Source organism: Ursus arctos, unplaced genomic scaffold (genome assembly GCF_023065955.2).
Source record: "Ursus arctos isolate Adak ecotype North America unplaced genomic scaffold, UrsArc2.0 scaffold_2, whole genome shotgun sequence".
NCBI classification, from domain to species: domain Eukaryota; kingdom Metazoa; phylum Chordata; class Mammalia; order Carnivora; family Ursidae; genus Ursus; species Ursus arctos.
Genome location: NW_026622874.1, coordinates 61,840,541 through 61,867,610, shown reverse-complemented (window position 1 = coordinate 61,867,610; position 27,070 = coordinate 61,840,541). Strand labels below are relative to the sequence as shown.

Below are 27,070 nucleotides of genomic sequence, written 5' to 3'. Positions count from 1 at the left end.
CTTTCTGATCAGAAGCTTCTCTAACTTGTCTGTCCCTATCTGTCCCTTCATTAATTTGTAATCGAGTTTATGTCTTCACTTGTTTTTCTTGGTCAGATTTTCATGACTTTACCTAAGTTTGTAAACTTTACCTTTATGGATCTTCTATATTTTATCATTCACATCTGTTTCATCATTAGTTTTTTCCTTCTACTTTATGTTGTTTTTATAACTTCTTAGAATGGATTCTAATTTTCAGTTTTAGAAAACAGGCATTTCCGGTGATAAACTTCCTTCCAGTAATGATCTGAATGCATGGTACACGTCATGCAACATGATGCTTCTGTTACTGCTCAGTTCAAAGAGTTTGTAATTTCCATTATAAGCTCCTCTTTGAACCATAGGTTAGATTTTCAAACATTTCCCATTTTTCAAGTTTTTGGTGGTAGTTTCTAACTTAATCACATTGTGGCCTGAGAATGTGGACATTTTAGGAAAATCTGGTTTTAGGAAATTTTTGAGACCAATTTCATGAGCCATACGTAGGGTCGGGTGTCCTTGAAAAGAATGCTTTACCTCAAACTTTCCAATAACGTTGCTCGCATTTTCAGTATCTTTACATCAGTTCTAGGACCGAGTCTACCATGTCTCTGGAAAAGGTGGTTGATTGAGGTTTTGAACCAGGTCTTTGTGATACGGAATCTTTGCTCTTGACGGTGTGCTCACTAGGGAACAGGGTGGTCTCTGGTGTGAAGGGATGGTGTTGACCTTCTCTTTTCCTTTCTGATTTGAGATCCTCAATGAAGACAGTCAACCACACAGAAGTGAGACACTTTGTTTTCCAAGGTTTTTCCAACTTCCATGAGCATCAACTCACACTCTTCACTGTGTTTCTGATCGTGTACGTCCTAACTCTGGCTGGCAATGTCATCATTGTGACTATTATCCGTATTGACCACCACCTCCACACCCCCATGTACTTCTTTCTAAGTGTTCTTTCCACATCGGAGACTTTCTACTCCCTGGTCATTATCCCACGCATGCTTTCAGGCCTCGTAGGTCTGAGCCAATCCATCTCCCTGGTGGGCTGTGGGACTCAGCTCTTTTTCTTCCTTGGCTTTGCCATCACCAACTGCTTCCTGCTAGCGGTAATGGGGTTTGATCGCTACGTGGCCATCTGCAACCCACTTCGTTACTCAATCATCATGAACTGGAGGGTCTGTGCCATCCTGGCATCCTCGATCTGTGCCTCAGGGTTCGTGCTCTCTCTGATTCAGGCTGTGGCCATTTTTGGACTGCCATTTTGCAACTCACTGATTGAGCATTTCTTCTGTGATGTTCGACCTGTGCTGGACCTGGCCTGTGCTGCTCCAATCATCAATGATATCCTGACCTTAATTATCACCCTGTTGGCCCTCACAGCCCCTTCCACCTTCCTCTTCATCTCCTACATCCTCATCATCTCCACCATCCTCAAGATCGCCTCAGCGGAGGGCCGGAAGAAGGCCTTCGCCACCTGCACCTCCCACCTCACGGTGGTCATTGTCCACTACGGCTGTGCCTCCATTGCCTACCTCAAGCCCAAGTCCGAGGACACCAGGGATCAGGATCTGTTAATCTCAGTGACCTACACGGTTATAACACCTTTACTGAACCCTGTGGTGTATAGTTTGAGAAACAAAGAAGTCCAGGATGCTCTGAGGAGACTGGTGGGTAGGAAATCCCTTCCCTGAGATGAAATCTTTACCTCATAAACAGGCATGCATGTTTTCCAGATGGAAACCTATAGGTAAAGTTATGGAGCCAGGGTTTCAAGTGATTGGTGAAATCCCCTACGTCACCACCAGGGCCAGAGCAGAAGTGAAGCGACTCTGGGGGCCAGCTTCTGATAATTGATTCTCACTTCCTCAACCTCTTTAACGTAATAAAAACATAAGTCATCCTGCAGACTTGGAAACAGACACCTGGCCCTATTCCAGGAAATAATTACAGGGTCAGAGTGTGAGCTACTGTTCATCTCAAGCTTAAATTTAAAGTGACCAGTCCACTTTGCTCAAGTACAAACCACATTAAAGGCATACATGACCGAATCTTCTTTCAACACAAGTTGGAGGTTTGAACAAGTGGTTACTAGAAACGATACCGTGCCAAAAACTAATCGCCTTGTGTTTTAATAAGATAAGCAAAGCAGAAATAGAGATATCGGTTAGGAAATGGGTTTGGGATGAGCTAAAATTCTTCTAGAGAGAAGATTTTCTAGCAGCCCCCTGCAAGTTTCCTGTTACATGTGGGGCGACAAAGGAAAAAACTAGGGTGGAGGAGAAGGGGAGTTAAGTACAGAGGACTCCTAGCCACACGCGACAGCCGTGGAGCTCTGGCCACGTACCAGAGCGCACAGACCCGGTCTGATCCTTTGCTTCTTCAAGTTGAACATAAGCCACACAAAGGAGTCCTTGTGGGGCTGAAAGCAATGGCTCTCCCACTGACAGGATGACCAGTGGGCTCAGAGGAAGAGCAGACAGACGGCTTGGGGAGCAGATTGCTAAAAAGAACCCTGTGAAATTGACAAAGAAAGAAATCAGAGGCGGATCCAAATGGGAGCTTCCGGTGAGAGGAGCGTAGGAGAAGGCAGAAGGACAGGGGGCAGTGGGTGGGGCAAGAATTCAGGAAAGGTCCGTTGGATTGGGTCTTCTCCTGCCCTTCCTAAGCCAAGTCACAAATGCAAGGAAAGAGGTCGGTGAAAATATGAAAAAAGGCCAAAAAAATTCCTTTCTGAAGAATGCGGTAATATTCCTCCTGAAAAGCTAAAAAAAAATCAACAGTAGAGGATTTTCGACATGAAAACTTCCATGAGGTTAAAGCAACTAAGTTAGAAATGGAATAATAATAGACTATTTACCATTCCTCACCTCAAAAATACAAAAATGAATCAGGGTGAACTTTAGACTCAATTTGTGAGACAAAATAGGTCTTGAATAACATCATGATGATAAGCCGTTGTAATTGCTGAGCAAATCAAAGTTACTATACTGAACTGTTTGTAAAAAGATAATCGATAGGTGAGTACACGGTATTCTCATTGCGGAATATTCTTGATATGCAGACATATCAAAATGTGTACAGTGATTATGAATTTTATAGGCTAAGAATGCAGATACATAAAAACCTTTCAGAAGGTTCTACAATTTAATCATGTTGTCATTCTGAGCTCCTGGTCTGATGGATGGAGGAAGTCACCTGGTCCTTTCCATGCAAACTGGGGCAATTTAGCGAATAGGCCACTTTATGAATAACCATAATTAAATTCAAGGTCCTGCTCCTCCCGCTTCTTCCCCATTCTCCTTGGGGTGAACCAATCAAGTTCTGGTCAAGTCTTCCAGGGATGCATGGGTGGCTCAGTTGGTTAAGCATCTGCCTTTGGCTCAGGTTATGATCCCAGGGTCCTGGGATCGAGTCCCACATCAGGTTCCTTCCTCAGCGGGAAGCCTGCCACTCCCTCTGCCTGCTGCTCCCCCTGCTTGTGCACTCTTTCTCTCTGACAGATAAATAAAATCTTTTTAAAAAAAAAAGTCTTCTAGTTTTCTTGGCACAGAGAAGGAACCTACCTGGTTCATGGTAGGTTCCAACTGCCCCATGTTGGATTCTGTGGAGATACATGACCCCCAGAAGCCATCTTGCGTGGCATCCATCGAGAGGACTCTGGTGTGGTCATGCTCTTTAACCAATGCGGGCCCTGCACCTCATCTTCCTCGTGACTTTTCTAGGGCCACTGCTTACCCTCAGCCACTTCTCATTCAGCTGCACCCCTGACCGTGTAATGAATAGGACTCCGGGGGGTGTCACCATGCCACCCACCCTGATGCATCACTCGCTCAGGTCTGCCCCACCCGGATTCCAACTTTCTCTAAGAGGTTTCTCTGTGAAGTGAGAGCACACCCTTTCTGCTTTCATCAGATACTTCACCCTTCTACCCCACAGCAGGGTTTAGCTGGCAGGTGCAAGACCGGGCTTTCCCTCATATCCAGCTAATTCTAATATTGCCGACTCTACAAAGCTGGATGCTTTTGTTTTTGGCAGAATAACCTGAATTCTTTCTAACTCTACAATTTGCATCATACATTTCGCATATAAACTACCTCAGTCCTTAAGCGTTTGATATTCAAAATTATTTGTATGCCAAAAGAGGCTTTCTTCTCTGGAAAAGTTTACTAAAGTTAAAAACCATTTCAGTTTTTAAGACAAATGTTTTAGTTATGAGTTTTAAAAAATCTTTTTGAAATTCAATGGACTTTTTTTTTTCTGGGTTCTTTTAGGTTTACCCTGGGGCAAATGAAAGTCCTATGAAACAATGAGGAACGTGGAATGTGAAAATAATGTAGAATTTTTATTCTGTTGCATATATATGTGTATATATATATATACACATATATATGTATATATATATATTTATTCTACATATCAACATTAATTATCATGGATTTAATGTTTCATTTGCTCGAGCTAGTTATCTGCTATTATTCTTTAGAAATTTTGGGGGATGTTTTGCTTGTTTAAATATTTCACATAAATTTTAGTGGCAGCTTGTTCAATTTACAACCCCCACCCCCACCCAAAAAAAACACACAGGGCATTCTCAACACAAATACTTATAAGCAAACCACACTCCAGTACTATTTTACTAGAATCTAACAGCATTTAGAATTTATGGAAAATTGACATCTTTAATGATCTTGAATCTCTGTATTCCAAAACAGTGTTATTTTTCCATTGGCTCACGTCTCCTTTTGAATCAGGAACTTTTACATTTTCCTATAACCGTTTTCTAAAAGTTCCATAGTTTAATGTTTTACCTTTAAGTGATCTATTTTGAGTTAGTCTGTTGAAACTGTGACGTTTAGGTCAAAGTTTAATTTTTACTTTCAGATAGCCAATTACTCCAGCCCTATCTCCTTTAAAGGAGATCATCCTCCATTGAACTGAATTTGCACATTCGTCAAAAGTCCGTTGAGCAGATCTCTGTGGATCCGTCTCTGGGTTCCTTTCTGGTCCAGTGATCTGTCTACTGCTCCAATCCCACACCCCCCTGATGAACGCAGCTACACAGCAAGCCTCAGTATTGAGTCCACTGAGCCTTCTCACTTTTTTCTTTGTCAGAATTGTTTTAGTTATTCTGAGTCCTGTGTATTTCCGTACCAATTTTAGAATAGGCTTCTCTAGGTCTACAGAAAACCTTGCTGGGATTTCATAGGAATTGCATCAAATTTATAGATCGATTTAAGGAGAACTGACATCTTTACGATGTGCAGTCTTCTAATCCATGAACACAATAGGTCTCTCCGTTTAAGTCTTCTTTGATTAATCAGCATTTTGTAATTTTCAGCATGCAAATCTTACATTCCATACCTAAGCATTTCATGTTTCTTTAGAGAAACTGTAAATGATATCGTGCTTTTAATTTTGGTTTCCACATGCTCAGTGTTAGTTTACAGAAATAGGATTTTCATGTGTTGATCTTGTATGTTATGACTTTAAGTCACTAGTTCTAGGAATCCGGTGTCTCTAGATAGACAATTACGTCCTCTACTAACTGGGATCAGTTTTATTTCTTCCTTTCTGATCTGTCTGCCTTTTCTTCCTCCTGCCATATCGCACGGACTCGAACTTCCATTACTCTCATCAATAAGAGGGGTGGGAGCAGATTTTTGCCTTGTTCCTGATTTTTTTTGGGGGGGGGGGGTGGGGCAAAGGGAAGGGAGCGTTCAGTCTTTTACCATTAAGGAAGATGATTTCTATAGGTTTTTTGGACACGCTTTTCATGAAATTGAGGTAATCTTCCTCTATTTTTAATTTGCAAAGAATTTTTGTCATGAGTGCTGGATTTCACCAAGCGTTTCTCTGTGTCAGTTGATATAATTATATGACCTTTCTTCTTTAGTCTGTTAATATCGTGGATACCATTGCCTGACTTGTGACTATTGGTCTAACTTTACATTCCTGAAATAAATCCAATTGGTCACGATGTGTAATGCTCTCTATACATTGCTGGATTCGGTTTGCTAATATTTTGCTGAGGATTTCTGCATCTAAGTTCATGAGCGCTGCCGACCTGTAGTTTTGTTCGTACAGCCTTTACATGGGTTAGGAACCAGGATAATAATGGCCTCATAAATTATGGACTCAAAGTGAGTTGATCAGCGTGCTACCCTACTCTGTTTTCTAGAAGAGACTGTTCATTTGATGCTAATTTTTCTTTCACAGTTTGGTAAATTCTCCAGGGAAACCATCTAGGCCTGGAGACTTCCTTCTCAGAAGTTTTAAAATCACGAATTTTTTAATAGTTATAAGGCTACTCATTTATCCAATGTTATAGGATTATCCAGATTATCTGGTTGAGGTTGAGTAGTTTGAGGACTTGACCCTTTTCAAGTTGATGGATTTATAAACAAAGTTGGTCATAGTATTTCCATATTATCCTTCTAATAACTGCAGAATCTGTGGCGATACCCTCATTCCATTACTAATAATGGTGACTTGTGTCTTTTGTCAGTCTTTCTAGAGATTTATCAATCTTACTGATTTTTCAAAAACCCATTTTGTTATATTCATTTTTTTTTCTATTTCCCTATTTTTTATTTCACTGACTTCTGCTCTTTATCATTTCTTCCTGCTTGCTTTGAGATTTTCCAACTCTAGTTTCTTGAGGTAGGAACTTTAGATTAGCAAGTGGAGAGGTTCCCTCCTTTCTAACGTAAGCATTTCATGCCATAAATTACCCCAACAGCGCTGCTAGCCCCATCTGCATGATAAATCGTACAGTCATTTCCATTCTTTCCTACATATTCTCGGGACTTTGTCTTTGACCCACGGATTTGTTAGAAGTACGACGCTTCATTTTTATGTTTCTAGAAGTTTTCCTATTCTCCTGTTAACTTTTGGTTTGTAACCTGAACATTTTGCCGATTGCGTCAGAAGACTCTAGATCCTGTTTAAATCTTCTACTGCAGCAGGTGGTTGCCCAGTTTAGGGTTGGTATGCAGGGCCTGGCCTGCTTTTGTTACATGTGGTCCCAGGGACATTTAATTTTCAGAACATGATCTGTCTTTTGGGTTTGTTCAGCTTACTTGGTGCTGTTGAGATGGCCCTGCTGGTGTTGCCTGAGGGGGTTGCCTACCGGGGGTCTCCCCAAGCTGGGCTGCTGACATGGAGGGGAGTCTCAGCCTGTGGAGATGGAGGTTTCTCTAGGCAGGTGCTTGTTAGGATCACATGCCCCTCATGTGGGGATGGAGATCCTCTCCGACTAGTACACCCCATCCCTAAACTCGTGTCTCTGAAGAATGGAGGGAAGTTGGGGGAAGGAGGGAAGTATCAGGCTCACAGTGTCAAAGTGGCTTCCAGAACTGGGTTTGTTGGTGGGGTCAGTAGCCCTAGTGTTTCGGGTCAGGGAGGGCAGCTACAGGCCCTTCCGGGAGAGAATACACTTTCCCCAGCTACTATTAGTGGGGCTCCGATCAATCCCCTTGCTAGTGGTGCCAGGCTCACCACCACTTGTTTGATCCAGGATAGGAATGAGCCAGGTTGTTGGTCAGGAAACACTGGGGCCAAGGTAACTTTATGTTGAGATGGGGGGAGGTTAAGATTTCCTGCCACTGTGCTATTCCTCCAGGCCTGTGGTCCAAAACAGGTCTAGCTTCCTCTCACCATCTCTTAGAGTTATCCGTTGGTTACCTCTTGGGTTATTTCCAGGGGTTATGATTGTACTTAAGGGGAGAGATGAATCTGGACCATTTTATCTGTACCAGAAATTCATTTTTCTATAAGTTTTGCACATTTCTTAAGTTTATTCTTTGACATTTCTTGTAGTTTTGCAATTGAAAATGGCTTTTCTTCCATTATTAATTGGCTTTTATTTCTGTGTAGCTAGGATAATGATAAATCTGAACCCAGACTCTTTATAGAATAATTTTAATGTAATAATTTTTCAGTGAATCCTCTTGGGTTATTTTCCAAGTATTCTATTCTATCACCTGGGAAAGATTATAATTCTACCTCTTTATAGTTTTTATACCTTTTAATTCTTTCTCTCACAGTAATTATGTTGTTCAGTATACACAGAGTTAAACAATAATGGTTACAGTGATCGTTTTGTTTCATTTTATTTAATGGGAGTGTTTCTCATTCCCCCTATAAAGCCTGATGCTGGATTTTTGGTTGAAATACATACATTTTTATGTTAAGGAATTATTCATCTAATCCTGTTTAATCGGATTTTTTAAATGAAGAAGAGGTTACAGTTTATCATGGATCCTTCTCAGCATCTACAAAGGCATATAATTTTTCTCTATGTATATGGTTCACTAAATTTATTAATAGATTTAAAAATTCAGAACCCTCCTTGTATTACTGGTATGATAGTTAACATGCTGAATACTTACTCCGTGTCAGGCACTTTTCTAAGGATGTATGTTAATCAAATGAATTCATCTTCAAAACAATCCTATGATGTGGATACCATTACTCCCACATAAAGGTATGAATACTATTATATCTACTTGGCAGAAAAGGAAATGGAAGCAGCTAGAAGTTAAATAGCAGGCCGAAAAATCACATAGTTCGTAAATGGTGAAGTGTTTAAACTCTAAGAGGTTTGGATTCAAGAGTTTTCCTATTGGTCACATGCAATATTACCTTACATTTTGCCACGGTATTCTATTATTTTAATCTAGCACTGGGTTCTCTATTTACTTTAGTGAAATTTGTATTTTGTGTCTGCATGTATACAGCAGGCGCCCAAAATGGGCTACTTCGGCATGAACACTATTTTGAGTTAAAGGCAATCAAAATCCAGATTCAGGACCAGCTCTTTACCTCCCCCCTCAACTGCATCTCAGCACCAGGAAGAGTACTATTAACTGAGATTTCATCTTTACTTAAGAAACTTATCTGCATAATAGAGCACCTTTCTTTCCAAACATCCACTCTCACCTTCCCACTAATGGTCTTGCTCCCCTTTGTATCCACAGATCCTACCCCTCCCGCGAGCCCACATAAGTACCACGTTGCTGTCTTTGGAATTCCATGTCTATGTGGATTCCCCATACATTCGCTATTAAACTTGATTTTCTCCTGTTAATCTGTCTCATGTCAATTTCATTCTTAGTCCAGCTAGAAGAACTTTCAAGGGTGGAATAAATTCTTCCTCCCCGACACATGTGTGTCCTGTGTACCCGTGATAAATCAGGCTTTGTTTTCAATACTGTTCACTTCATAAAATCATTTGAAGGATTTCCTTTTTTTCTAGGCTTCCCACCTTTTTAAAGACCACTGTGGTTATTCATTCTTTAAAGTTTCTCTGACTTTACATCATATGATTTTATAGCTTAGAATTCTCTGGAGCTGAGACTCTCGTGGAGGGGAAAGTTTTGACCACTTCTTTTATTACTTTTTCCAAAGAAAAGGTCGCTTTACATTGGTTCTTGTTGCTTTATGCTGACAGCTATAAAGAATAAGGGGAAGTCTCAAATTTATAATTCCAGCTGTGGTCTTTCCCAGATCCAGGCTGGTGTAACTAGCTGCCTGCTTTTGACACTTCCATTTGGAGGTCGAGGATTTTTCCAAACAAAACACATAAGAAAAATTAGTATATGTTCCCCCAACTAGTAAATGGTACCTTCTCTACCCAGCTGCTCAATCCCAAAGCCAGTAAGCCTGTTTTGAATCCTGTCTTTTCCCCCCTCCTCCCCAGTACTGAATCTGTCAGCACATTTTTGTGCAAAAGAAGGCAAAGACGACAACATTCTACTAGCACCGCAGGGTGTTAAGCAAAACAAGGTTATAAGGAGAAAATCTTCAAGAGCGCACACAATCTTCCAAACTCTCGTTAACCTGTAGCTTTGGCTGTGCATAAGTGTGTTGGCTATACCGTGGGAATGGCATACTTATAAAAAGGGAGAAACAGGGACCATCTAGGTGATTGTTTACCAACAGGAGCTCCCAGGTGGAAACATCCCTGTTAGAAAGAAGGGCAGCAGCGAGAACTCAGCAGCTGGTGTCTGCCTCTTCTTCCACCAAAGTTTCTTAGAACTGCAGTGTCAGCTTTTTGCTACTGAAAGGAGAGAGAAAATGAGCCTTTGGGGCCACCTAGATTGGTATCTCCTGACAAGCTTTGTCAGCTCTACTTACAAAACACAACGTGAATTTATCATCCATTTCCTTCCATCTCCACTGAAACTTCTCTTATCCAGAAACAATCTCTCACTATGTACTCTCCTTGTTTACTCTCGTCCTTTTCCAATCAATTCTCTACATAATGGCAAAGTTATCTTCTACAAATAAAAACCAGATGACATCCTTCCCCTAATTACACTAGCCAATGGGTTCCCACTGCACTGGGAATAAAATCCACTTTCCTCATGGTGGCCTATAACGCCCTACCTGTCCTTGCCACCCAAGCCTTTCGGAAGGACCTGGTCTCTTCCCGCTAACCCCTGCTACTCCTGCGTCTACCAACATGGAAGGTTTAGTCCCACTTAGGATCTTTGTATTTGCCATTCCTTCAGTTGAGCGTGTTCTTTCTCCAGATTCTATTCATTCTCTATCATTCAGGCCTCAAGGGAAATGAGCAGCAGTCCTCAGGGATTCCTTCCCTGACCACTTCATTGACCATAATGTCCACCAATGACATTCTCCATTAGCTGTTCTATGGTTTTTATAGTACGTATCACTATCCGAAACAAAATAATAAGGTTGAAAATAAGGGACGGAAAACTGTACACCAGGCAAATACTAAATGGAAGAAAGCAAAAAGCACTAATAAAAACAAACAAGCTGTGACCAAAGCTCCTGCTGCCCGAGTTCATACTCAAGAACATGGATGATCTTCAAAGTATGTAAATAAGATAGGTTATCTTGGTAAGGGATAAGCATCTGAGGATAGAGCAAAAAAGGACAAAAGGATAGTCATTCCTGGTAGCAGGGAACAGATCTTCTAGGTCACGTGGCCAGGAAAGGCCTTTCTGAGGTGACATCTGAGCAGAAAAATGAAGTGAAGGAGTGAGCGAGCCGTTGGAGAACCCAGGGGAAGAGCACTCTGGGCTGAGATCAGAGCACGGGAAGAGCCCGAGGAAGGTTAACCGTGGCATGTGTGAGGAACAGCGACAGGTCATGCAGCTGGACAGAATGAGCAGGACGACTAAAGGGAAGAGTCACATTGCGGTCTTACAAGCTATGGTCTGGACTCTGAATTGTATTCTAAGAGGAATAGACAGTCATGGTAGGAATATCTGAACCAGGGATTACTTGATTTGATTTATATGTTAAAATCTTTACTCCGGCTGCTAACTGCATAGGAAATCAACGCCCAGAGCCAAAAGGGAAACAGGGAGATGCCAGTCAGGACCTTGCTGTTGCCCACGTCATAGACGATAGCAGCTTGGAACACGGTGTGCCTTTGCGTGAAGAACTGGCCAGTTCAGTGGGGGGCACCTTCTATTTGAGATGCCAAGTGAACATCCAAGTGGAGATAATGGACTGTCGAACACATAACTTCACAGTCTGGAAAACAGTATAGATGGGAGATTTCATTGGGAAACAGTTTAAACTCAACAGAGGAAGAGGTCACTAGGACGCAAGGATAAAGACAAGAAATGGCCTGTGGCTGAATCTTGAGGTGCTCCCTATCAAGACGCTGAGGAGAGGGAGACAGAGAAGGGGCAGCAGGAGAAAAAAACAAAACAAAATGAAAAATACAAAAACTCAGGGCATGTCCTGGAAGCTACAGGAAAACAGGTTTCCAAGAAAGAAAAATGACTCATTTGGGTCAAATGCTGCCAATATGCCAAGTGGGGTTAGAACTGACCATTAGATTTGACAAAATGGGGCGATTAGTCTCATTGAAAAAAAATCTGTATTGGTAGAATAATGGTGAAAAGGCCTATTTAGTGTGAATTTAAGAGCACAGAAAGATAAATTAAAGACCATGGAACTCCTTCAAAGAGTTTTCATGGGAAGGGGTGCAAATAAATGGGCCTGTAGCTGGAGAAGGATGTGGGATCAAAGAAAATTGGGTTTTTGTTTTTTTTTAAATTCTTTCAGCACAAGAGGGATTAGAACAAATAAGTCTGTCAATGGAAGTGATCTAGTACAAATCTGATCAATCAAACGAGACAGGGGAGAACGGCTGTAATGAGGTCCTGAGTGAGGAAGACGCACCCAGCGAGGGGTGATGGAACGCTCCCCAGGGGAGGGTGCGCTCGGCTTGGAAGCAGAGCACAGGCCCACACAGTGTGCGAGGGCTCTTCTAATTGCTTTTAATTCTTAATGAAATAGAAAATAAAGTCAGCTGCCGAAAGCAAGGATAAGGAAGTCCCTCTGAAGTTGGAAGACAGGAGAGAAGGTGTGAAAAGATGCCAACCGGGGAGAGAGCACTTGCGGCAGGTAGGAGAGGCAGCAGGTTGCCCGGCAACACCCCTATCCTGCTTATGTTAAATGTCATGAATTTTAAGTGAGACCAGGAAAGGCGTTCTGGCCACCAGTTCTATTTGTGTGGGGGGTGGTCTTCCCATACCACTGAGCAATTTGCCAACACCAGCTGGGTGTCCTCCCATTCAACTCCGTTCTGACCCTGTCTGCCTGGGGACAGCATCGGATGCCACATGTGAAGCGTTCGGTCCTACGAGAGTAGCCCCACCTTCCTTCAGATGCCACTTGCAATCCCAGGTTGTCACTTGACGAGCTATAAATCAGAGGTTCCCACGACCCCTTCCTTGGGTTGGATGAATTTGCTAGAGCGGCTCTCAAAGCTCAGGAAACCAGTTTACTCACTAGAGTAACTACAAATCTATTACAAAGGACGTTAAAGGACATCAGCCAGATGAAGAGACACACAGATCAAGGTCCTGAGCAACGGAGTTTCTGTCTGGTTCCCCAAGCTGGAAGCTCTCGGAACCCCATCATTACACAAGCACAATCGATTAACTCACTGGCCGCTGGCGGTTGTTTCAACCTCCAGCCCCTCTCCCTTCCCGGAGGTCGTGGGGGTGGGACTGAAAAATTCCAACTCTGTAATCACATGATTGGATCCCCAGGGCCTTGATTCAGGCCTGCTGGCCTCACCCTTAGGTATTTTCCAAAAGCCTCCTCATTAACATAAACTCAGCTGTGGTTGAAAGGGGCTTGTGAATGATTAACAAGACACTCATTTCAGGCTTTTGGTCTCTGGCGCCTGAGGACAAGAGACCAGATGCTGCTTGGATACAGGAGAAGATGCTCCCGTTGCTCTAACTGCTCAGAGAATTCCAAGGGTTTGGGGAGCTATGAGCCCGGAAGCCGGGAGGAAGACCAAATATGTTTATACGAGAAATATATTTTGGTGGCCTGAGTGACCAAATATTTCTTATAAACCACAATATCACAACTGGTTATCAGTGTCACCAGCAAGACCCCAAGACCCGACCTTTACTGCACACCTGGCACGCACCCAGTGACCCCTGCCGCACATTCTCCTTAAGCTCTTCTTTCCAGCTTATCTTGTCACTCAGGCAAAAGACCCGATGCGCACAGCATCCTGTGGTGGAAACCAAACCCCCCTCAAGCAGTAACAACTGCTCTGCAGAGGAGCCCGCGGGCCCCAGACCAGTCGGAGCTCAACCCCTACTCACGCCTGTGCAGATGCACCGTGGAGGGACCCAGGTACCCTCACCCCGCTATAACGCTGAGCTCTCCGCCCAAGGAAGAGCATAAGCCTCGTTAGCATAACAAAGAGGCACGGCTCCTTAAGGTGCATTTGTGACCTTATGCCCACCTCTACGTACGTATGGTGACAACGATCCCCTTTCTAATATTCATCCTGGGGCGCCTGGTGGCTCAGCTGGTTAAGCTGCCTTCTATTCAGGTCATGATCCCAGCTTCCCGGGATTGAGCCCTACCTAGGGCTCCCTGCTCAGCAGGGAGTCTGCTCCTCCCTCTTCCTCTCCCCCCTCCCCCCTTGTGCTGGCTCTCTCAAAATCTAAATAAATAAATAAATATTCATCCTAACCCTAAATAAAAGGAACCCATCCAATCACCCTTGCTGGGGGGTAGGGGGTAGTCATGGTTTTGGAAGTTATTCCCCCAAGATCTCTTTATTTGCTTCAAATAAAGTTTCCTTTGTGTGACAACCACACCAGGTGTGTGTCTGTGTGTGACTCACAAGGAGCAAACTCATGCTAATTAGGTTACAACCTTTTTCACCAGTGAGGTTCCGCTGCACGGGTGCTCTGCGCAAGGAATATTTGGTTCACTCAAAGCTGGTGTTATGCCAGGTACGACGGGAGCAAGAAAATTAACGGTAAACGCAAGGCAATAACTAGCCGACGGAGTCTCAGCAGGGCAGGGAGCGAAGTGAGAACGGTGGGGGCGGTAGCCCGAGAGCCTGACGGAAACGCACACGGATGTAGAGTGTAGGACTTTATAAATCGAGAAAGTATCTGGATTAGGGTACCAGTGAGAATGAGCGGGAAAGATAAGCAATAAATCAATAGATCTCTAGAAAATATAATGGAAGTAGCCCGTTTCTAAACGAAACAAAACATAGCAAATACAGGGGAATAGGAAATGGGCATTTTCTACATGGAGAAGATTTTAAAACTCTATGAAACATTAAACGTTTCTTTTTAAATCTCTCTCTGGATGGAAAGCCTCGGTGTTGTGAAGACTAAAGATGTTTATTCTCAAACTTCTATGAATACAAATAAGAAACCAATACAAACACCATTGTTAAAAATGTGAGAATAACTGGAGAAATTCCAAAGAAGAACAATGGCTGGGGGGGGGGTGCATACGGTAGCATCACGTGGTACCAATATAGGATGTTTCCACTATTCAATGTATGACCTAGGGGTAGAAATGTTTTTCCTCTTCTAGGTTCTTTGGTCTAATAATTGATATAAAATGGAGGTAAAACAGGTTAACAGGAGAAAACCAAAGTTTAACAGCACCTGTACCTCCTGCATGCATGGGAGACACCCAGAAAAACTAAGTAACTCCCCCCAAATAAATGCATTACCTTAAATATAAGCCAAAAACAAAGGAACATGTTGGGGGGTAGAGGGGAGAATCATAGAAGGTGACGAGGAAAGCACAGTAAACCAGGGTAAGGCTATGATGCAGATTTGGTAAGACTTTCCACAGCCAGAGTCATCCCCATCTTCCCATACAGAGAGGGAGCCACCCTTACAAATGGAGATTCCCCTTATAGATGCAAATGTCTCTTACAAAACGGTCAATTCTACTCAGTTTTCAGGGCTTCACCTGTGTGTGCTGTTAAAAATAACCAGTTTAAAATAATCCCCATGCCAGAGACACACATTTTGGGATAGCAAACTCTGCTCCCCTTTCAATGGTGTTGAGACAATGCCTAGTTATTGGGGATAATAAAAGGTATATCTGATTTAAGAAATATTTCTAATTTCGTTTCTTACAACCAATTAAATTCCAGATGAATCACATATTGAAACATAAAAGATACAAATGAAAATATGGGTACTTTAAAAAAGTAATCTTGTAGTTAGGAAGGCCCCAATGCACATATAATACAAACAAAATTCCAACCCATAAACTCAGTAAAAGTGATAAATGGAAGAAAGCTATCCGCAACATCTATGATAGAGGGCATATTTCTCCATTATAGAACTCATTACAAGAAAATGACAATACAATTCAAAAAATGAGCAAGATATGTAAATGGACATTCACAGCAAAGGAAGTACAAATGACTAATAAGCATATGAAAAGATACTCAGCCTCATTCATAATTACAGAAATAAAAATTCAAAGAAAAAAAGAAGACACCATTTTTACCTATCAGCTTGCCAAACTGAAAGAACTGGTCAAAGGCCATGGTTGATGGAAATGTGGGTAAAGAAGCATTCGCAGTTACGCCACATGTATCCGTACATCCTATTCCGGCTGCAATCTAGCAATGGTTACTACGTTCTTAAATGTACATATCACCAACCAGGAATTTTACTTTCAGGAATGTATCCTATACATAAGCTCCCAGGAGTGCACAATTCTATACAAAGAGTGATTCTCTGGAATATTCCTAAAAAAACCTCAAAAACCACAAACAGCTTAACTAGCCACTGATACAGGATAGGTTAAATAAATTATGCTGTATTCTCATTCTACAATACACAGTTGTTCAAATGAATGCATAAATCTTCACATACTGATTTGTCAAGACATCTCAAATGTATTGTTACATGAAAAAGTTTATAACAGTACACAGAATACATTTGTATTACAAAAACACATGTGCAGGTGTATGCCTAGAACATTCCTAAATTCTATTTAGTAGGTTGGCTTTTTGACATAGCAGGGCTTAGCAATTTAGAAACAACTTTCTACGTATATTAGATGAGCAAATGTGCAAATATATTGAGAATATGAACCAGGTTTTTAGTGCTGTAGACAGGACTTATAAATATGGAAAGGGGCAACACCAGAGTATACCGTAAGATAGTTTGAATTGCAGATAACATCTACATCTTAAAATCCACAATTTCATAATGGTAATACACAGACGACGATGAGACACACACCACTTTCTAGCTTTTTCACTGCGAGAGTCTAAAAGTAATCACACAGCAAAGGCAGTAAGAATACCTAGCACCCACATCGTGGTTTCTAAGTATATTCCTCCACCAAAAGGTACCAGAGCTCCCTGCAGAAATGACTGATTCCAGGGCCAGTGCCGGGGAAGGAAAGATGAGCCTGGAACATCTGAATGGGCTGGTGTATAAAACAGTTCTTGATGAATAATGGAGACAGGTCTAAAGAACAGAGCAGCCAGACTAAAGCTGTTCCCACTGACCAATTCTGGGATGATCTGTACATCACAATGTTACAGGATCTGCCGTTATCTAATAGTACCTAGGCTATCTAAATCTGGTTGTATCTAAATAGATCGCTTCCTTACGCAGAATGCCAATCTACAGCAGGACAGAGGAGTTAGAAACTCATCAGTGGATCCTAAAACTCTAGGATGAGTGTGAAGACGATCAGGGTATTAATCTCAGATCACCCTAGAGAAGAGAAAATGTTAACTTTACAACAGAGAAGTCTAGTGGATACCACCTTGAACAAGGGATTATAGTGATATGGGAAACAAAGTAAGAAGAAAAAATTACTCAGTGTTCTTACTACTTATAGCCCATTGACAAGTCCTTGAAACAGGCAGAGTGACATTCCCCTAGGGACTCACCTGCCTGGATGTTGACACTTCACTAAGGGCCAAAGGCAATCTTAGCCTGACCTCCAGGACCCTGTGAGTGTACTTTAACATATAAAAATTCCTTTGGACATTTCCTTTATCTCTACCCTGCCCCACCACCACCTGACCACCAAGATGCACAATGGCAATCATCCCCCAAGTATATGACCCACCGATATCCATCCAAAGGGTCTCACTGAGTAAGGGACAGGTGGGGCTAGGTAGGGAAAGATAGGTAAGTGGCCACGGGATCAGGCTCACAGAAATCCCAGAAATGCTGAGGTATAAAGAAACCAGAAATAAAGGAACCAGCCCACCCTGAACTGGGCATCAGAGGTGGGATCTTTTCATGGCAGTCACACTGTGAGCAACAAAGAACGACCAGATCCCAAAGAAGTAAGCCCTTAAAGATGTTATCACCAGTCCTTACTCAAACCAAGACGTCACAAGAATAAGGCCACAAGCTCCCCGATCAGTTCTAAATGAGACAGTCGGTGGAGGCCCACGTCGGCTGTCGGGACCCCTCCCACTCCTGAGGGCTTTTCTGTACCCTTGCTTAATAAAACTCTACCACTTTGCTCACTCTCCTTCGTCTGCGAGATTCATTGACTCTGTGCGACAAGAACCTCACTCTCCCGCTTCAGTAGGTTACATCACTAACATTGGGACAAACTGACATCATGGGACTCCCAGTAGGACACACTGAGAATGATGTGGCATCACTTTTGTGACATTCTTGTTACAAACTCAATCTGAATTTAATCATGAAGGAGATTAAACCAAAGAATAAAAACAGAAGAGAAAGAATTGAAAAAGAATTGGAGATGAATGTGAGGGAAAAACTAGAATTTCTAGCACTCCTCAGGTCAACCCGACCTAAGAGATGTTTTACAAACTCACTTGGCCTGTCATTTTCAAAAGTATCAAGTTGAGAAACACAAAGAAAACTACAGCACGGTTTCAGATGAAAATATACTAAAGAAACAGGACGAGAAACAGCAACGGGTAATCTTGGCTGGGACCCGAGGCTGCAAAGCAGCTTAGCTACAAAGGACGTTATTGAGTCAGCCGGGGCACCTTACCGTGAGTTGTGGGTTAGACAATAGTTTTCCCACGTTGGATACTAACTAATCTACATACGGATCTCTATATATACACGCTGATTCTCAACTGTGCCGCGGTTATGTAAGAGAATACTCCCCTTAGGAAGAACACGCTGAAATATTTAAGGTACAGTGAGACAGTGGCCTCAACTTACTCTCAAGTGCTCTGGAAGAAAATTAGAGAAGCAGAGGAGGAGGGAGGAAGGAAAACCTGATGAAGCAAGCAGGACAAAACATAAATAATCGGTATCTGGGTAAAAGAGGTTTGTAAAGCAATTTTTGTACTATTCTTACAAGTTTTCTCTAAGTCTGAAATTGTGTCTTTAAAAAGTATTTCAAAAAAAAAAACATGACAAAATTATTTTCTTTAAAGACATCTATGCAGAAAAGGGTTAGCTCAGGAGAGCTTGCATTGCTCAGATCCTGCACACTCCTGAAGGCTTATCCTTCAGACTGGCCCTTGGCCAGCTCCTGGGAGAGGAGTCCCAAGCCCCTGAATTATTCTGTTCGATATAAGTTTTATAGGTCGAGGCCTTGAGCCAAATGATACCTGTCTGATCAGATAATATATATGAACCATGCGATTTATGGTGAAGCCATTTTTACTCCAGAAGGCTGGAGCCTGAGTACCTGAGGTCAGTAATGCAGTGTTGTAGGACCATGTGGCTGACCCCTAACAAAAACCCCAACACCAAGGCTCAGGTGAGAGTCCCTGGGTGACACCACTTTGCACTTACTGGCACACGCTGGTGCCAGGAAATTCACACACGTCCCTGTGACGACACTGGGAAAGGACACTGAGGCTGAAGTCGAGTTTCTCCTGGACTTTTTGCCCCGACTCTTTCCCCTTTGCTGATTCTAATCAGCACCTTGCCACTAATAAACCGTAACCATGACTACAACAGTTCTTCTGCATGGGGCGGGTGGGGCGGGAGGTGCTTCCAAGAGAATCATCTAGCTCAGTGGTGATCTTAAGGACCTCCAATAAAAGATTAAAGACCCTTCAATATATGGAGAGATAGCCTAGATCATCAATTTATCCCCCTAATGATGTTTGAATTTAATCCAGTTCCAAACCTGACCTAAAATTTGTATGGAAAAGCAAGGGTCTAACTACTTAATAATAAGGAAGAGTTGATCTCTCTGATAACGAAGATTTACTATAAAGTTATCACTGTTAAGACAGTGTAGTCTTGTCACAGGGAGTCAAACAGACCAGGGGAGCAGAAGAGAGGGTCCCTAAACTAACCCATGTGTGTGCACAATTGTGAGATACGGCAGACAGAATTGTAGGCCAGTGGAGGAAGGCAGCTCTTCACACACATCCGTGTAAAAAACGAAAGATGCATTTAGACATCTATCTTACCACATATACAAAAATCAACAGATTTTAATATGAACAGCATGTTCATATGCTTGGAAGAAAATAAGATTATTGCAACGTGAAGGTACCACCACCAGGAAGACGCAAAGAGAGCTAACTATGAAAGACAAGAACGATACATTCGACTACATTACAATAATTCCGTTCAACAAAAAGCACCGTAAAGAAAATGAAAACAACAAGCCACCAAATGGTAGCAAATACTCCTGTAACATCTTAAGGACAAGAGGGTGGCATCCAGAGTATTAAAAATCTGTTACAAGTGAACAAGGAAAACACAACCCAGAAGGGGGGGGCAGTGACAGTGGGGGTATTCTGTGGGAGACGAATATTCACAGCCAATAAACTTTGAGAAGACAGTCACCTGATTAGGACTCAGGAAACTAAGTTAAAACCACCATTTCGCACCCACGTGTGTGACGGAAATTAGGAAGTCTGCTAAGCATGTGCAAGGATGTCGATGAGCTGGGATTGCCCGTACCCTTTGCCTGTCACAGGGTAGACTGGTACAACCACTTCAAAATGCAATTCGGTAAAATCTTGTAAAATCCAACATATCTGAAATATATCTGAATATTCTTAAGGACGGAAAGTCCGAAACCACAGCTCCCTCTGGATCTTGGAAATGTAACACTGGAGTTTTTAAAAAGCAAATCCCTGAAAACGATATACGGTATATCATTTTTATAAAGCTCCGAAATAGATAGAAATAAACAACATATTGCTTAAACACATATGTCATAAAGGTATGAAATAAGACAAAAATCAACACAAAATTAGAAAGCAGTCACTGCTGGGCGTTGGGGGAGGGGGAGGATGAGAAATGCGTGAGTGCAGCTAGATGGGGTGAGGAGCTCCCAGATGTTTATTTCCTTATGCTTCACAACTTACATCCTTTTAAACATAGTGTTAGGCATAAAGTGTGTTAAAAATGATAAATATCTTTAAATGAAGATCACAGCGTGCCAAGTCTCCACGTGGTCACGAAAACCTATACTACAGGCACGTCGTAACTGCCGGCTGCAGAGGCTTGTCGGCCGAGCCGGAGCGTTCTTTGCGAAGCGGCTTAGAACTTCTGTCTGCCTTTCGTGGTCATCACCAAACACCTCCATGGATCTTACACTTTCTAACACCGATGTCATCCCAAGTTGCTAATGTTAGATTAGGCGGAGATATAAAATCTCCCTTTGGGGGAGGGGCTCACGTTTTCCCTTTGTATTCCAAGAATCCCTAGAACTTCAGCATTTCAAAAAGAACCATCAGGTTTATGTAGGTACCTAAGCAGGAAAATCTGAAATTATTAGTCTGATTTTTATGTTCTCTCCTGTTTCCCTTTGAGGGCAACTCACCTCCACTGGTCGCCGAGGGTACTGGTCATCTGCTCACTTGCCAGGACCACCTGTGTTTCTTAGAAACGGACACAGCAGCGCCCATTCCACAGGCTCTCCTTACAGTGTGCTGTGCCCCACATGGGGGTGAAGGTTGCACCCTGCCCCTGAGACCAGGCCAGCCTTTGTCTGGACCAACACCGCGTGGTGAAGTCTGAGGCAAGGTCACAACGGATCCCTCTGCTTTGGGTGGACTCTCTCTCAGGGGGCTTGCCTTTGGAATACAGAGCACCAGGCTGGGAGGAAGCCCGGGCCACCTGCAGGGGCCACGTGGAGGCATCTCGGGTGACAGCCTGGGATCCATGGACGAGCACGGGAGCAGGTCCCAGCCTGGCCACAAGCACAGGACACCAGCCACCAGGGAGATGGATCTTGGCTGCCCTACAGCCTAAGTCCCCGGTAGTCGGTGATGCTGCAGACTAGAATGTCCAAGTTTCAGTACGAGCCCCCGCAGAGGTGGCCAAGCGCACCTGCCCGAGGCCAGGCTGCAGCAAAGGCACCTCGCGTGTTCCCAGGACTCCCTGGCGCTTACACGGCCACACCGTGAGAAACCTGCGGCCATCAGCAGAGCCCTAACCACGGTCCTCCTTCCTTTTCAGGTTATTCAGAAACTCAGGATTTGGCTGGATTTCCTTTTTCACCCCTCAAAACATAAAAGGACACCTTCTCTACCGGGGAATTAGGTCCCCAAGTCTCCCTGCTCTAACGTGGCCTAATTTGGACCAGAGAGCCCCGACTGTAACAGCAGGACGTTCTCCCTGCCCTGGTGGTGTGTGGACACAGGTGTCCTGCTGGTCACTGGCACTAGGTCACTGGCACTAGAGGCTTTATGATCGCTTCCCATTTGGGGGAGGAGGCTCTGTATGCCTCCAATCGGATACGGGTCCCCAGGGACAACTGGGGTGACAATTTGGCGGTTCTCACTAGAGCAGAGGGAAACACCAGCAAGGTGATGCAGAAGTGAGGGACAAGCCAACCCCACTTTGACCCCAAAGCAGCAAAGGCTGTAACACATATGATGATACCACGCGGCTGCAAATAACAAGGGGAGAGGTTGAGATGCCAACTGTATCAGCGACAATTGAATGAAAAATTTTTGAGTCTCCTACGAAACTCCAGTTTGGCTAGTCTTTCCTCTTAGGTCTCTGAAGTGGATAGGGAGAAGGGCCCGTAGCAATCACCATGTTTGTATTTGCTGTAAACTCTCCATGTTATAATTTTCTAAATTTAAAATGACCAAAAATTCAGTAGAGAAGGAAGTGGGAATAGGGGGAAAAAAAACGGAACAGGGCAGTTTCTTAGGTTTACCAAGATATGAATATAGGCACTTCATTTCTGTGCCCTGCAGAAGGGAGCGGTCAGGAGAGGTGGCTGATAAGGGTACAGACGTTAGATGAATCAAACACCGAGGCCGCAGGGCTGCGCGGCTCGAACGGTACCGTGCCTACTAAAGGAACCCAAATCTAAGCCCGTAAATACCTCAAGGCTGCAAAATCAAAATTCTAAGGACGACCAATCACAGAGAGCCAAGGAGGCTTCAGGCTACCACCAATTGGGTCACCCCCTCGCGTTGTGTCCACCTTGTCTCCAGACAAGTCTCCCCAAGTTCCTGCTGGGAGAGCACTTCCAACCCCTGCCCATTCGATGCTGCGGGACGTGATTTCTGCCCAAATAAACTTAACATTTTTAATATGTCTCCGTTCATCTTTGAACAATATAAAAGAAAAACTAGTGAGACTAAGATACTCTCGGGAAAAGAAGCGTGTGGGGTTGGGGCAGGGCAGCCAGCCTGGTGACGGGCTCTGGAAGCCCAGCCTGATGGCCCCTGAGGAGGAAATCCCAGCTCAGGTTTGTTTGGACCCTCGCAGGGGTCTCCTGGCCTTCTAGAGAGGTCTACTGAGGTTTGCTCTCCCGCTTCAGAATCCCACAGGACAAAAACTAGAGCCAGATTTGACTGTTTCAGTCCAAGGGGGGAAAAAAAACAGCTTCTAATACTGAGCAGGGTTCTTGACTACAGGGAAAACTGCATGGTTTCCTGGAATCCAAGCAGTGGCTCTTAGCGAGAGCTCACTTGGGCTTTGTAACCATGGTTTTCCAAGGCCCAACTGTATAAAAATAGAATATTTATTTAAAAAATAAAACCTGACAAATAAGCCACTGCTGTTTCTACTTGCAGTGAAAGTGCTGCAAGATTCCCGAATCACAGGCCCAGGCAACGTGGGAGATGTGTCCCACACATAACGAGGTCCCCTGGCACTGGCTGTTGGCTTCCTTCCAGGCTCTCAGGTGCTCAGGGAAGGGCTCCCAAAAACCTTGAGAGATGGTCCTCAGAGAGCCCTTTGTGGGCGTTAAAAAGCTCCTCCTCCAACTGGAGAGAGTATCTAGTATTCAAGGAGTCCCCTGTGACTTTCCTTCTAGCTCTGTCCCTGGACTGGCCCAAGGGCAGGTGGAAGGATGGCATTCAGGGGCCTTTTCTTCATGACTATGATTTGTGAATACTTGTGATCAATGGGCCACATTTCTGATCTCTACTTCCATTTCTCTGTTGAACCACAGATTTGCAGGAAGAAAAGTAAGTGAGATTTCAAAAAAGACCTTAGTGATTTACAAAGGGTCACAGGAGGAATAACACGAATAATTGGGTTTTATGGTTGTTAAAGCGTTAAACTGAAAAGGGTGCTGGTGTCTAGAAATATTTGTTTTCCTCCTGGATATGCCACTTTCAAAGACGCCCTGCTGACCCTAAGGAATGCTGACTTCCCAGAATTGAAAAGTATCTTGACTAATAAAGAACGGAGCTCTGGCGCTCATCAGCCAGGATTCCTGGCCCACGTTCTATGAACAAGTCATAATCCAGACACTGCGGACACAGCTTCGCGGAGCAGATCGACGGTTATTTCCTTACCATGGTGCACACCTCAATGCCAAACCACCTTCCTGGTCAAGAAACGGTCCCTGAAACTACACATTAGTTGCTTTTGGTTTTTTTTTTTTTTTTTTTTTTTTTTTTTTTTGCAACATCTCATTTTCCCATAACACGTTCTAAAGAGCCGAAGCATAACTATGCCACTCCCCTATACCTTTTGTAGATTCCCTTTATTAAAAGTGGTGTGTTTCTGAAAAGCAGATTGATTTTAAAAGCACTCAAAAAGCTTACCTTTGCTGTTTACCCACTAGTAAATCATTCTGCAATGTGGGTGATTTGCTTTACTTCTAGCAAAAGGTACTTTTTAGTCAATGCCATTGTTTCTATTATTGAATTTTTTTTTGTACCTAACCTGTTCCATAATTATACGTTGGCTGGTAATTGGTAAAGTCTGTGAGAAGAGCTGCACTATGGTGTGTTTTCCAATGAGACGTTAATAGTGTCATGCTTTCTTCTAGGGTTATAATTTCAATGTTAAAATTCAGCCTGGTTCTGTAGCTGTTGGCTGCTGTCACACGCACAGACAGCAGGGATAAGGACACGGGGTTTAAAAATACCATGCCTCCTCTTTGAAGGAAACCTCACTGTGGTGCCCAGCACTCTGCTTCCTAACGGGCAGTTCGTATGGTGGAGCGCTGACCGGTAAGGACTCTCCAGCAGAGGTTTGTGCCCTACTCTGCTGTGGGCACACTGGGGTCCCTGTTCTCAGAGACCGTATAATCTAGCCCTGGTGGGGGCAGCTCTCCAATGCAGTTTTGGGTAGAGGGACGGACAACGGGCCCAGGATCAGAAGACTTGGGTTCAAGCCAATTTTTGCCCCCAGGCAATTCCCAAAACAGTTTCTATAGTGGAAGACAAGCAGTACTCTGGTTCTTCCTGCTCCACTGGGTGGTAATGACATTAAGTGGGTAGGAATGTGTTTTGTAACCACAAGTACTGTGTAAGGTGCTATCAACACAAAAGAGCCAGCAAGCAGTTCTGTGCTAGCTACCTGTGCGAGGAGGAGGACGCCAGGGGCAGGAGGAGGAGGACGCTATAGGGCATCATGGACTCTGGGTGGCTCTGAGGACTGACCGCTATCTAGGAAGAGGACTGAAGGGTGGGGGTTGAGAGGAACAGGACTGATGGAGCTGGAGAAGCGCAGTGGGGATGCGGGCGGTAGAGCCCCACGGCAGGCACTCCACCCAAACCCTAGCCACCCAGGAATGAGCCGGTGGCTGCAGACCCTGGAGCCCTGCGGGACACAACCCAAATGTATTCAATAATTTGAATTCTGATAGAAACGTCTTAAGCTTAAGTGCGCCTATGAACAACTCTACGACGTCATCATCACAACGTTCACACATAGACAAGGTGACTGGTCTGAGAGCTGTTCATTCCTTACTCAAGACGAGTCAGCACCCTTCGACTCTAAAAGCCACATTCTTTCGCTTAGTGAGAAAACATGTCTCTATTCCCAAAAGAAACAAACATGAATGTGAATATAGAGAAGCAGAGACCCGAGGCAGACTAACCGCAAGAACTTGCCCAGCCTAGTTGACAGAAACCACCCGTCTAGGCTCCTTACAGGATTTTTCTTCTTTCTTAGATACAGCCTGTGATTTAATGGAGAGAGACAATCACACTTGGGTGAGTGAGTTCACTTTCCAGGGTTTCTCCAGCTTCCGTGAGCACCAGCTCATCCTGTTTGTCGTGTTCCTTGCGCTGTACGTCTTCACCCTGGCCGGCAACGTCATCATCGTGACCATCATTAGTGTTGACCGTCACCTTCACACGCCCATGTACTTCTTCCTGAGCATGCTGTCCGCTTCAGAGACCGCGTACACGCTGGTCATTATACCCAAGATGCTCTGTAACCTCCTGGGCCTGAGCCGGCCCATCTCCTTGGCTGGCTGCGCCACCCAGATGTTCTTCTTCCTCACCTTGGCCATCAACAACTGCTTCCTGCTCACGGCCATGGGCTACGACCGCTATGTGGCCATCTGCAACCCCTTGAGGTACACAGTCCTCATGAACAAGACGGCGTGCATCCAGTTGGTGGGGGGGGCCTGCAGCATTGGCCTAATCGTAGCCACGACACAGGTGCTGGCCGTGTTCAGGCTGCCTTTCTGTGCCACAAAGGTGGCCCACTTCTTCTGTGACATCCGACCCGTGATGAAGCTCTCCTGCGTCGACACCACGGCCAATGAGATCCTGACTGTCATCATCAGTGTGCTGTTGATTCTGGTGCCCATGGGGCTGGTCTTCATCTCCTACATTCTCATCATCTCCACCATCCTCAAGATCCCCTCTGCCCAGGGCCGGAAGAAGGCCTTCGCCACCTGCGCCTCCCACCTCACAGTGGTCGTCGTCCACTACGGCTGTGCCTCCATTGCCTACCTCAAGCCCAAGTCCGAGAACAGCAGGGATCAGGATCAGCTGATCTCAGTGACCTACACGGTCATCACCCCCCTGCTGAACCCTGTGGTATACACGCTGAGGAACAAGGAGGTCAAGGAGGCCCTGCTCCGGGCCACTGGCAGGAAGCTCTCCTGACGGGACGGGCCCACTCAATGAGGATCCTGTAAGATTCTCTGGAGCAGGAAAGCAGAGCAGGGTCCACAGTCCCTACAGCTCAAACTCTGGAGCCAACTAAGCCGTGGGTGGATGAGAAGAGAACAAAAGCACTACAGATTCGGCCACTGGAGAAAGGGACGCATTTGCCCAGGGCACAGGCAAGCCTGCACCTCACACGCCAACACGGACGCTGGGGGACTTCCCCCAGAAGGGACTGCTGGGAGGGGGTGGGCTGTGTGGGTGGAACGACATCAGGACAGAAGGGAGGATGAACCGGGGATGGCTACTGTGGGACAGGGCTAACATTTTAAATATGTTCTCTAACACTTGTTCTGGACACGGGTTTCCCTGTACCCATTTGCACGGGTTTAAGTCCTAGCTGAAGTAATTCCTTCACAGACAATTCAAGCTCCCTGCATCCCAGATACCATAAGTAAACGGACAGCAGAGATCAGAGCATCTGTAAAATTCACTAGGTTTGAATGC

General features: G+C 44.2%; 1 protein-coding gene across 1 annotated transcript; it reads left to right on the top strand.

The window, feature by feature from the left end:
* Window positions 1–779: 779 nt before the first annotated feature.
* On the top strand, window positions 780–26,563 carry LOC113246732 (olfactory receptor 10J1-like). The gene is made up of 2 exons (XM_026487415.4): window positions 780–1,279; window positions 25,633–26,563. The coding sequence occupies exons 1-2, from the start codon at window positions 780–782 to the stop codon at window positions 26,561–26,563; spliced, it is 1,431 nt and encodes a 476-aa protein (XP_026343200.3).
* The last annotated feature ends 507 nt before the right edge of the window (window positions 26,564–27,070 follow it).